This window comes from Diadema antillarum, unplaced genomic scaffold (genome assembly GCF_040938485.1).
Source record: "Diadema antillarum isolate AM-2024a unplaced genomic scaffold, OU_Dant_1.0 scf00000032, whole genome shotgun sequence".
NCBI classification, from domain to species: domain Eukaryota; kingdom Metazoa; phylum Echinodermata; class Echinoidea; order Diadematoida; family Diadematidae; genus Diadema; species Diadema antillarum.
In genome coordinates this window covers 1,563,481-1,576,261 of record NW_027270921.1, presented here as the reverse complement: position 1 = coordinate 1,576,261, position 12,781 = coordinate 1,563,481, and the positions used below count along the sequence as shown (strand labels likewise).

At 40.3% G+C, this 12,781-nt stretch overlaps 1 protein-coding gene across 1 annotated transcript in view; it reads left to right on the top strand.

Moving 5' to 3' along the window:
* LOC139741943 (nitric oxide synthase, salivary gland-like) overlaps positions 1-12,259 on the top strand; it is a 146,550-nt gene extending 134,291 nt beyond the window's left edge. Inside the window, exons 21-29 of the mRNA XM_071652516.1 lie at positions 247-416; positions 1,128-1,338; positions 2,106-2,193; positions 2,559-2,850; positions 3,628-3,819; positions 4,962-5,165; positions 7,521-7,571; positions 8,089-8,234; positions 12,108-12,259. Of these exons, the coding sequence (XP_071508617.1) occupies positions 247-416; positions 1,128-1,338; positions 2,106-2,193; positions 2,559-2,850; positions 3,628-3,819; positions 4,962-5,165; positions 7,521-7,571; positions 8,089-8,234; positions 12,108-12,156 (1,403 nt within the window). The 3' untranslated portion in view covers positions 12,157-12,259. The remainder of the gene's footprint in view (positions 1-246; positions 417-1,127; positions 1,339-2,105; positions 2,194-2,558; positions 2,851-3,627; positions 3,820-4,961; positions 5,166-7,520; positions 7,572-8,088; positions 8,235-12,107) is intronic.
* Positions 12,260-12,781: the final 522 nt, after the last annotated feature.

Here is a 12,781-nt window from a genome sequence, read left to right as displayed (position 1 = left end):
ATCAATCTCCCTACCTATCTATCTATCTATCTACCTACCTACCTATCAATCTTTCTATATACCTATCTGTCTATCTATCTATCTATTCATCAATCTATCTACCTATCTGTCTACCAATCTGTGTACCTTTTTATCTATCTATCTATCCATCCACACATCTATAATCTATCAACCTATTAATCTATATATCTATCTATCTGTCTATCTACCTATTATTCTATCTCATATACCCCAACTACACGCTAGGTGTGGTCAAGGCGTGGCACCCGACGGAACGCATTCCTCAGTGCTCAGTTCGTGCTGCTCTCACCAACTACCTGGACATTACCAGCCCACCGACCCCGGACTTCCTGCGTCTCTTGTCGACACAGGCCACGGACAAGAAGGAGGAGAACGAACTTGCTCTCCTTGGAAAGGTAAGCAGTAGGGACGTTTCCACTGTATTCATGGCTCTTTTCCATGGAGCAAAAACATCTATATCTTTTCCATAGAGGGTATAAACCTCTGTGGCTTTTCCATAGAATATAAACCTCTATCAGTCTATGGCTTTTGAAACTTCGCACGATCCGACGTGTTTATCGTCACCAAACAAAACAAGACACATTTTAAAACCAAGCTTTGCCGAAAACTTGTAAAAAGGAAAGAGTGAACCACACTGCAAGGTATTCTGTGCTCGAGTTTTCGGAATACATGCTTGTTCATGACAAAAATTCCTCCAAATCCCGACCAGGAGACTGCTGCCTTGCATGACGGTGGATTCGCCTTACCTTGATTTTTCCTACAATGACATCAGCATCTTGTTGAACGTTTAACAAATACATCCGGTCTTGGCTTCTAAAAACATGTGAACATTCTCACACATAGAGTCTCGAGCAACCAGTTCTTGTGAAGTATCTGGAGTAGTTATACTAACCTTGCAGGTGATATCCGAAAATGTCAGAAAAGTCATGGAACTTTACATTCTGGTTCTGGGTAACTACAGAAAACGTAACCTGCACAAACTCACCACTTGTGGAGACCCTACTATTTGTCGATTGAATGACACAATAAAAAGCATTATGCGTAATGCGCCATATTATAAGCACAGTTAATTATCAATTATCACTATTATTCTGTGTTGTCCACAGGGAGGCAACCACTACGAGGTGTGGAAGTACGATCGCAGCCCGAACCTGCCCGAGGTCTTCGAAGAGTTCCCGTCAGTCAAGGTCAGCCCCAGCTTCCTGATGACAGAGCTGGCCATTCTAAAGCCACGCTACTACTCCATCTCCTCCAGTCCCAAGATGTACCCGGGAGAGATCCACGCCACCGTCGCCGTGGTCGAGTACCGAGTCAGAGGTTCGTATTGATCACCGTATACAGGCGAGCCACAAAAAAGACCACGAAATACAACAACAGCAAAAACGGCAACATGAAGTTTTGCTGTTTTGATGACAGTGTCTGGTTTTGCCTCATGTTACCACAAATGTTTGTGCGTTTGTGTGGGTGTGGGTACGGTATGTGTTTGCGCGTGTGTGTATATATGTGTGTGTGTGTGTGTGTGTGTGTGTGTGTGTGTGTATGTGTTTGAACAGGGAACAGACCATTATGTCAACACAAATGTACAATTCTCTGTGGTTATTTGCACTTGAAATGCTGAAGAACCTGGAACCTGGACAGTGGATGGATCTACATGTCGCACTTTTTAGTAATTGAGTTGGGAAAAAGGAGGTTGGCATCCGATGCATCCGTCTAATGAGGGCAGGTTTGTCAATGGTGTTTTCATTCGTTCTTATCATCATATCTACGGAACGACAATGGGACAGGAGGTAATATAGCTACGAATTACATTTGGTGTTCTTTAACTGATGTGATTTGTTTTGAAATCTATTTATCATTGCTTTGGAGTATGTTTCCAATAAGTGACTGCATGATTCAATATAACGATCAGCTATTCCGAAAGAAGGCGCACAGGCGCGTTTCAAAAAGTCGTCTTATCTCCGCACGAAGATATGCATTGTGAAAAATGTTGGCAAGATGTATGGACTCTCACTCAAGCAGGTTGATGAGCCTGTTGATGAGAATATGTCAGCCATGACCTTTTGTTTTGTTTTTAACCTCCAAAGGGAGCTCTGGTCCTATGCATCGTGGCGTGTGCTCCTCCTGGCTCAACAAGCTGCCGATCACCAAGGTCGCTCCCTGCTTCATCAGACAGTAAGTACCCTTCTTTCACACACAAATACCTATTACACCGATACTTATCGCACTGCATCACTGGAACACCGTAGGCCTACGGGGTGCATTTTTACTGCTTGACTTTTTTAACTCGTTGCAACGGGTGTTATAAACAATGTATACAAAATTGTGCCACTGCTGTTCTTGTTAATGACATTTGTTCGATTCCATTTTCCACCTGATCGGATTTTCCGGGTATCTCCCATATTCAGCTGCACAAGCTAGGCTTCCATAGGGTCCAGCTGCGAGTACTTGGAGCTGAACACTTCATGAGTTATGCACCCTGCACTTATACCTACATTCTGCGACAATGTTTCTTTTCCTTTGTATTCCCATGTCTCCAGGGCCCCGACCTTCCACATGCCCGAAGACCGAGCCAGGCCTTTCATTATGGTGGGGCCGGGTACCGGCATCGCACCCTTCCGCTCCTTCTGGCAGCAGCGCCAGATCGAGCTCCGCTTCACCAAGCCGGAAGCGGAAGACGGGCGCAAGATCCTCGGCGACATCACTCTCATCTTTGGCTGCCGGGGGTCAAGGGTTGACGACATCTACCAGGACGAGAAGGCGCAAGCGGCCAAGGAGAGAGCCATCACGCACAACCTGACGGCCTACTCGCGGGAACCGAGCAAGAAGAAGGTAAAGCACATTTGCGTCAAATTCCCCACACTTCGTGAAAAGGAGTCGCTTTGTTGTAGCTGACCCTGTGCATGGCAATTATTTTGTTGCAGTGATGACCGATAATTGCGTAGCGTGGACCTCTACCAAAAAAAAAGATAGTCTGTTTAAACCTGGATCATCTTGCAACACCCCCGAGATCTGATGTGTTATTATTTCAAACACTCATATCATACTGGAAGTAATAAATGATAACCGATGAAGTTGGCATCATTCAATGTTCATCGATCATACTGTAAGAAAATCACAATTGACACATCTTTAGTTTATCAAGTTCCAATTCTGATATTCCGGGTTGCCTGACAGTTAACATACATCAACATTTCAAAAAGGGTTATGCCCATAAATTTACTGGCAAGAATACGTGTGTGGTGTGTTTGAAAAGACAAATTTCCATATTAAGAAAATGAAGACGAATCAATCATTCTAATTTGGCATTCAGATGACACAGAAAGCATAAGGTGACGTCATGGTCACAGTCTGTCCATGACCCGTCGAAATTCCTTGTCCTGTGAACATAAATCGATGAATACATTTCCTAAATGCAGTAGCCTAGCTGCTAACTGAAGTGCCAAGTCCAGTGTATGATATGATAAACCTACATTAAACCTTACATTCGTCTCGGATGTTTCAACCGGTAAACTCAGTAACGGTATAAACGCTCGCAGCAAATCGTTATTTGATTGGCTGAAAGCATAGTATTGCAATATCCATATCGCCACGCCCTTATCTCGACAGGTCTACGTCCAGGACATGATGCACCAGAACGGCAAACTCGTCTACCAGACCGTCTGCAAGGACGAGGGCCACTTCTACGTCTGCGGCGACGTCTCGATGGCGGCCGACGTCGGCACCAAGCTCGAGGTCATCCTCGCTGAGCAGGGCAAAATGACCCTCTCGGAGGCACACGACTTCGTGGCCAAAATGAAGGTAGATGCAACTGATGATAGATTGATGCTTGCACACAAATATTCGTCACAGTAAAAGAGACTTTAATGTCTGCAGTCCTCACCAGCTTGGAAGCGGATAAGCCGTGTACACAACAAAACATTATCCATTTACTATTGACAAAAACAGGAAATTTTTGTTAGTGAGGATTTGTTTGTTTGTTTTTATTTTTCATACGACAAGCTGGCTGGATAGCCGACAGTAAGCTGCACTAAGCTGGTTTTCCGTGGGGTTGAGTTGTGAGTACTTTGGCGGATAATTTCACTGAGTTAAACATTGTTAAGTGCACACTTGTCTTTGCGATGAATGGATGAAGCAGAATCTTTGACGTGCGTGGGCTGTGTCTCTCTCACAAACAAAACCTTCATTTCATGTCCTATCCGAAGAACAGGGTGCTTTGCCTCTACTAGAGTGGATGGCATGATAACACACAGCATTGCCCTTGATCAGTAAGACTCAGTTGGGTTCGAACCCGCGCCCAAACCCAAGCCGTGGAATTGAAATGCAAAGACGTTACCGACTGTGCCACCTCGCCGCCAGCGATTTCAATCAGTTGTCGGACACGTCTCTCTTTGCCATTATTTTGAGCAGCAGAATGAATGCCAATGTAATCTTTGTTTTCTTAACTTAGTGAAATAACGAAGAAATATGCCTGCCTCATAGCATTACCTTATTCACCATGTAATCAGTGAATATAAGTAAGTTATTGTAAGTACTTTTATGAATACGAGAGTATAAGGTGATTTAGGAACTCCCAATCGAAACAAAGGAGGTAGTTGTGTGAATGACAACTGTATTTGAAACTTCATAATGTGTATCCCTTTTGAAACACCTGCAAGATTTTTATGGAAACAATTGTACAGTAAGATTTCCCAGCTTCTTTTATCATATGAATTACATTTTCAAGGAAACATTGAGACCTATTTGAAAGAGTTCACCAGCAGAAAAAAAAAATGGTTCAATGATCAAATCTTTCCCCTTTATGAACGTTATTGTTAGCCATTTGTAGAAGGGAGCAAACGAGTATTTAAAAACGTAAGCCGATAGTTTGATCCAGCTGCCATACTGATTGATCACAAGCACTCACATTCAATGTTACGCAACATGCACCCTTGTTCCTCTAGGACACGAACCGCTACCATGAGGACATCTTCGGGGTCACCATTCGAACGGCAGAAATCCAGACGAAGATGCAGAGCGCCGCCAGGCGGGCTCAAGTGCTCATCACCGGAAGTAGCAATAAGCTCACGCCCGCCATCAAGCCGTTGGAGAATGGCAACGGGTCGCTGGCGGCACGGAGCACTGAGGATGTCCGCTCACTGAACAAGGTAGGAGGGGCCAAGTAGACAAAAAAAGAGAGATTTCGCCGCCTCCACTGACTCACAAAAACAAAGCAAAAATGACAGACATAGAAATGATGTGCTTCTCTTCTGACTCTCGACAACGGAATGAACTCTGGCGTCTCTTATCTATCGCTGTCTCTCTTGTGCATGACTGGACTCGAGTTGCCTGCAAGTTGTTAACACTTGTGATAGTTGTGTATACTGTGGTTGTCTTTACAGCATCAACTTATTATTTTCATGTATAAATAGTAAGCACTGTCGTATCACTGATGGTCTGATTGAATGGACCATGTAAATGAATTCGAAAAGCTTGTACATCACATTATGGAATTTGAACCTTTTGACGCGGGAGGCGCCAAACTGTGGTGCTATACCACTAATGTTGTAAATCACATCAACTTCACGATGTCTGTAAATTTCTAATGCATGTTGTCGTTGTGTCACGGTGCTTAGAATATCTGTACTGGTTTAGCCTTTTAAGCAACCATTGCTACCGGAATCATAGGAGCACAAGACACCTGTATGCTATATGTATCATAGAACTTCACCTTCTTAACGGGAGGCATTGTAAATGGAGTTTATAATATCATATATTATAATATATCGTATATGAAATTTTAACTGAAGAAATAATCATGTCCTAAGTTGCACGAAGTTTTCGTAGAGATGAGGGTAAAAAAGCAAAAACAAAATGCAAAGTGTATTGAATGCCGATGCATGAGCGTTGATAGACAGTGTCAATCGATGTCAGTCCAAGTCTGGGGGAAGGCTCGCTGTGCTGAAGCCACTTCGACTTGTCCTGCAGTTTGTTTCGGCCGTGTAGATGATCATTGTTATGGAATGTTTGTGGAATGCCTGTGAAAATGACATATTGCTCTGTTGAGAATGCTAACAAATTATGTAACGACCAGGGCAAACCACGGCACCAGCCTGGGTGAATCGGAGACAAAAAATTGAAAACATTTTTGTCCGTTTTTTTTTAGAAAATGCATCAAACCTATAAAATAGCATTCACACACACAAAAAAAGAAATAGTTAGTTTCGTGCTGAACACTTTATGTCACTGATCAAAAATCCTAACGAATATTTGCTTAAAATGTCAAGAAAGTAGACGATAAGAGAATCAGAGTTTGGTTTTGCATGCTCCTTGTACCTCATATCAAATCCATCACAAAACGAGCATCCCAAACTGTTCATCACTTCCATTCATTTCCACGGAAACACTGATTCCAGTCACACCATTTTGATGTCTTTGTTAAGCATGATTTTCGTGACATTATTAAGTGGTCCAAGCATTTTCTGTTGACGGACGGTATAGCAGGAAGACGTGTTGATTCACCAAGCAGTATTCGTGGTTTGTTTGGATTCGAATGATCATGTGATTTCTAATCTGATTACAATGTAGTTGTAGACGAATCTAGAAAAAGCTTCTTTTCAATTGCACCCTGAAGAAATTACCTCGTTGTTGTTGTCATATCAAACGACTTTTTAAGAACATGAGCAAAGAAGTGGCGAAGGAAGTCTTCGTGTGTATACGCTGTACATGCAATTTATAAAAAAAAAACCTGTCCTTTTGAAAGTCAGACTGCAAGGTGGCGACACCACTTTACTCGACCAATCACATGACAGTAAAATGCATGCATGTAATTGGGCATGGCACAATAGACACCCTTGAACATGTTGTTGCAATCTGCAGAAAGCAAAATAGTGCATGTAGTAATTTACTAACTTTTTCCGTTACTGACCTATTGGTTAGTATCATTCCGTATGCAAACTTTTAAAATTAGTGCAAATTGAGTGTAACGATAATTATGTACGTCGTTTGATTTGCCACCACAAAAGCAACTATTTTCCTATACCAAGTGCTCTTGCATCTCTTACCTAATTTCGCTCAACTTAGATTCCTTTTTTTCCGTTTGTAGTTTTGGGGAAATCTTGTTTCACCTTGAGTCACTACAAGCCTTCAAACTGACGTTATGGCGTGATATATTTTTCAAACAATGCAGCATGTCTAGAACGATGTCTTACTAACACAAGAAATCGACTTTTTCGGCATGAATGTATCTATGTTTCTTACCTGTAGGACAGAAGGCTCAGTGACTCTAACCTTTTGTAGATGAACTCGAATGATTAATTACCTTTATGCTATCGGTATGTATCGTAGTAAGGAATATGCGCACCTCTGTAGCCTTGCATATAATTACCTTATTTCTTTTAAACTATCTCTGTATGGTTTGTGAACTAATGCATCTTGTTATGGTTACTTTGTCATTAATTTCTAATTATGTTCCTGTTTTTCTTTTCCAATCTTTTTTTTCCGTCAAACAAACAAAATACTAGCATGCTCGCATATACTCCTCTCTCCTGTCCCTACTCAGTAGCTGCCAAGAGGTATTTATACGTGCATTTAACTTGCATTTTTGTTCTTAACTTTCAAAGCGTAGATTGTATGATAGTGATTTAGAGAAGGCACTTTATGCAGGAAAAAAAGGGCAGAATAGCTGCTGATTTCTTGCATGTTTATAATACCAACACGCCGTCTTTCCTTTTTTTTTTTCTTGTCGCGCCTACAATTCTTGACAAAGAAAAACTCTACACTTCACCTGCTCACTCTCTGCAATTTTTTTCGCTCGTGCAAATTGGCAACCTTTTATCTGTGCTCACAAAGATCTTCTCTTCGTTCGATGCATGGCCTCTTAGTGTGTTGGATGAAGAGTGAGAGACACGCGTCTTCAGGTGCGAAAATCGTCGCCATTGTGTTGTGTGGTGCGAACTTGACTGCGACTGCACGAATTCCAGCGCACCGCTTGTGTTGTACTACTGTGCCACGTTGAAAAAAAAAAAGGAATGAAAGAAAATCGATTTAAGATTAAACATGCCATGGACGTACGATTTCTATATATCCAAGGAAAATGCCGGAGGCCTGTCGGCTCAGAGTGCGGAGACGGCGAAGGGGCGGAGGACGACGCGGAGATCTATCACGGCCACGGTGCTGATGTCGGATGAGGAACTGACGAACCTGAGAATGATGGCGGAAGCTGAAGAAAAAACGAGGTGAGAATTGATTGATATTGGCATCCCAAGTTATATGTAATGATTTAAGAATGTCTGTGTTAATGTATTATTCATTGTTAGTTATTCAATATCTGTGCATTTATTCATTTGCACATTATCATTGTCATGAGGAGGACGGGTTGCTGTATCTTTGAACGTATTCCAATGGTTCGTTAATTGGAAAACGAAATAAGGTTCATGATTCTGAAGTTTCGTTTAAGTACGCACAGAGCTTCTTTTTTTTTTCATTTTTGGATTAACAAACCTTCGGAATAACAAACCGTTTTCATTTTCGGTTTATGAACCTTCGGAATAACGAGCCTTATTTCATTTCCGGACTAATTAACATTCGGAATATCACACGTCACCAATGCTCGGATAAAGGAACCCCTTTTCATTTTTGGATTATCAATCCGAAAATGAAAAAAGGGTTTTTTATTCTGGACAGTGGTAATAACGAATGTCTACGTACACGGAATTCGTGTGTTTCGGAATAACGAACCTTCAGAATAAACAGACCATGCCCCCAATAATGGCAGCTTCATGAAGTCCTATCAACATTGAAGCTGTGAAATTATAGAGTTTTTGAAATCACAGTTCTTTATAAAGAGTTGATTGATAATTCAACCGCTTGACTTAGTCATGGTACACAATGCTGGAGGAAGATTCCTTAAAATACACTGTACTGAACACTTTCAGATGTTCCGCACCTTGCCACTGTCGCCCACAAAGAACGATGTACGCACCGCACGGAGTGTGTCGAAAGCACACGTCTTTGAAAACAAGTGATTGTGACAATGTTATGTAGATAGCTTTTGATCTGCGACGCGAACGCTAAGACGGTTGCGTTGACCGTTTTCCTCTCTCCCTGCGTCGTGTTGCAAAGTAGCTTTAGATTCCGCGAAGACGCAGCGTATATAAAGTAAAATAGCGCCCCTACTTCTTGTTCGTGGTGTGTGAAATTTCTCCTAATCAAAACAGCTAGCTGACGTCATAATGGCATCAAGTAGCTCTCTACGTCATGAAAATGAGCGGATGCTAAATTGACCGACAACCGTCGCAAAAACGCGACATTTTGATAAGCGGTCTTGCGCATGCGCAGAACAGGTTTTTTTTTTTTTTTTCTCTCTCTCTCTCTCTCTCTCTCTCTCTCTTAACGTCCGCGTCGCAGATCTAAAGCTTCCTATTGTCTGGTTACGCGGTACAACGTGATTCTGTTGGTCTGGTTGGTAACGTTCGTTCCACATCATGTTCATGAGTTTGATGTCACTTTTGCCAAAGGGCATGCAATGAATATATTTTCAAAATACCATATTAATAGGCCTACATCGTAAACGGTGGCACTACAGCTGGAATATGGCAGGGATAGTTGTATGGGGTACGTCAACAGTTACCTGACAGTATTCGTCATCTAAAAGAGGAAACATTGCACATTACGAAAACCTCGTCATCAAGAACAGCCTTTGACCCCTCAAGTCAAATAACATTGTTATCATAATGAGGAATAGCCTTTAGTAACGTTCTGAAATGTGTACGTGTACATTAATTTGTAAACTTCGAAATTCTGATTTTCTTTGCGCTGGTTATTCACCTTGTGGCACAATATTAATTTTACATGACAACATTTTCTGGGCTGCCAACATTCACACATTAAAGTCAGGGAGATTCTACAGAGCAATGTGCTTTACATGCATCTCAATATGGGCAAGACTACTTTCGGAATCAGGGAAATTTTCATAGTCTCTTTAATCTTCAGATATGCAAAGATATTGAAGTTTTCATGGAAGCCTGCAGAAGTACGATTTCATGAATGATTACTGGAATTATACTGGTGTTGTTAAAGTACAATACTAATTTTTGCTTTCTTAACAAGTGCATATCTGTACACACAAAATCAACACTGGTATCCATACGCATTTGTAAGTCGGTATATGCATGTTGTCAAGTAAATAGATGCATCGTTTTGTAGACTGTTACCTTTTTTTTACAAGTAAATTTCGGGCCAAAACTGCTCATTAGGATTAGATTTTGCTCCACGCTGTTTATCATGCAAGTGAAGTGTTTTTGTTATAGCAGTATGATGGCAATGGTCAGTTGACATCAAACAGCGAAATCGATTATTTGTCAAAACTGCGGTCTCTTGTCTTGTCTTACCAGATTGGCGTCGGATCGAGCATTATAATTTCATATCATCACTTAACTGGAAATATAATGACAAAGATTTCTAATGTTTGCATGCTGCAACCTCGAAAAGAGCTAAGATTAAATGAATTGAAGTCAGCAGCAGATTGGAAGAAGATGTTTCAGTTTCAATTTCTGTTTGTTTCATTTCTCCAAACTGTACAAATGAAATCATTTTGACAACTCAACAACAACGCTCAACCTCAAGAAGAGCTAAGATTAATTAAATTGAAGTCAGCAGCAGATCGGAGGAAGATGTTTCAGTTTCAATTTCAGTTTGTTTTATTTTTCCAATTGTACAATTACAAATGAAATCATTATGACAACTGAACAACATCGTTCTTACAAAGATATAAATAGGGGTACTTAAAGCAATAAATAGAATTACACGTATCAAAGAACATCTTTGGTGGGGGAGACTGTTTTCAATAAACAGTTTGCTTGACTGGTATAACGACCTCGGAGTGATCTTGTATTTCTCTTTATTTCTAACTGAAGGAACAAACAAACACACACACACACACACACACACACACACTTTTTTGTTTTATGATATTCTTTATGTGAATTTCATTCGATATCAGGTCCATGTTAACAACGAAATTGATATGAACAAAATATAAACAACTGTATTCTTCTCTCTTGTGCTGCTAAATCATTTTTCCAACATACAATACAATTTATCTTGGAGTTTTTTGTTCAAATCATACCATGTTTATATAAAAGAAATGACATGAAATTCCGCATGACTCTCAGAAAAATCTATCTTGATCAACCTAATCAAGCCAATCCACATCTGCCTCATTACACAAAAATGTGTGTTGCTGAATCACCTTTTTTCACGTACTTTTTTTTTTTTTTTTTTTGCAGAGCATACCTTATATACAAAAATTATATCAAATTCAGCATAACTCTTTGAGAAAAAAAAAACTATCATGGTCAACTTGATCAAATTAATCAATATCTGTAATATCTACACACACACACACGCACACACATGCACAAGAGGAATAACTTCCAGTATATTTCGAAGCCAAAAATGATTTCACGGGAACCAGACAGGACGAGTACGAGGGGTATAGAAGGAGACATCTGAATAGGAAGTTGATGGAAGAGAAAGGATAGTAGCAGAAGAAATTTTGGACATGTTCAAAATTGCTTTGCGACAAGAAAAAGTATTTAAGACAATAAGAACTGTTTGCGAATTTGACTGCAACAGTTTACGAACCCTGCCAAACCAAAATAGAATTACATTGTTGTAAAGAGTAAACAAAACTACACTAGCTTAATTATTGGTTCGCAAACATTCACCGCTCAAGGAGATATCTCTTTTGTATCGTTGGACTTTCGTGACGTCACAAATGTAGTAGTCTTCTCATCCAGCGATGGCAGCACCAGAACTTGAAAGATTCATTACTTTTGAACTGATTGTCGGTTTTTTCCTCCAACTTTACGGATGTGCTCTACTATAAATTGCTGCATTCGATCCCTCGATCCACATACACATTTGAGTTTCATCCTATAATGTTTGGGGTATTGACTGGGAACTATTCACAAATTGTCTTGACATTTAGCAGCCGTATGACGGCAGATTTTTTGTAATTACAAGGTTAAGTGAATTAGGAATTAGTGAATGCTGCTACATAATAAAATGTTCATTTACAGAACTTTCTCTCACCTTCTTTGATACAGGAAGAGTAATGAGGAAGAGTTACCAAATGGAAACGCCACCAAGCACTGAAACGGAGGCAGACGTGTCAATTACGTTAGTCCTTCAGTCACCGGATTGATATCAATGGACGATAATGTTATGTTATCCGGAAGCTTTTAGAAAGCAAACTATCGCGATGCATTATGGTGCGGAGGAACAGCGAATTGGAATTTTTTTTGCAGCAAGAGTTGAGCGTGTTATCATGCTATTCAGCGCTAGTCGTTCGCATGAGAGAGGAGCAGCAAAAATTAACATTTTCTCATCAAAGTTTTCTCACTTGTTTTCTTCTCTTTCCCTCTATTTGACATTTTACCTTGTGTCAAGTAAACATGCATTTATAATGTTGTTGTTTTTTTCATCGACAGTATTTACTTACATAACATACAATGTTATTGTATACATGCAATAGATTTGAAAACTTTTTTATACTAGTACTACGTCGAAACATTCTATTGGATGTCGTTTATGTAAAGTTATAACTTAAGCGTGTGAAATCGTATTGGATAGTGTGATATGAGTATGTGATAGATACTGACAGCGACAATGACTGAAACAACAGAACAAAATAGAGTCTAGGTACCTAACTCGATGATATCTTTGAAAAAGGCTATAGTAAACTTTCCTTGACAGTCTGTTTTAGAAGGTGATTCTGAAT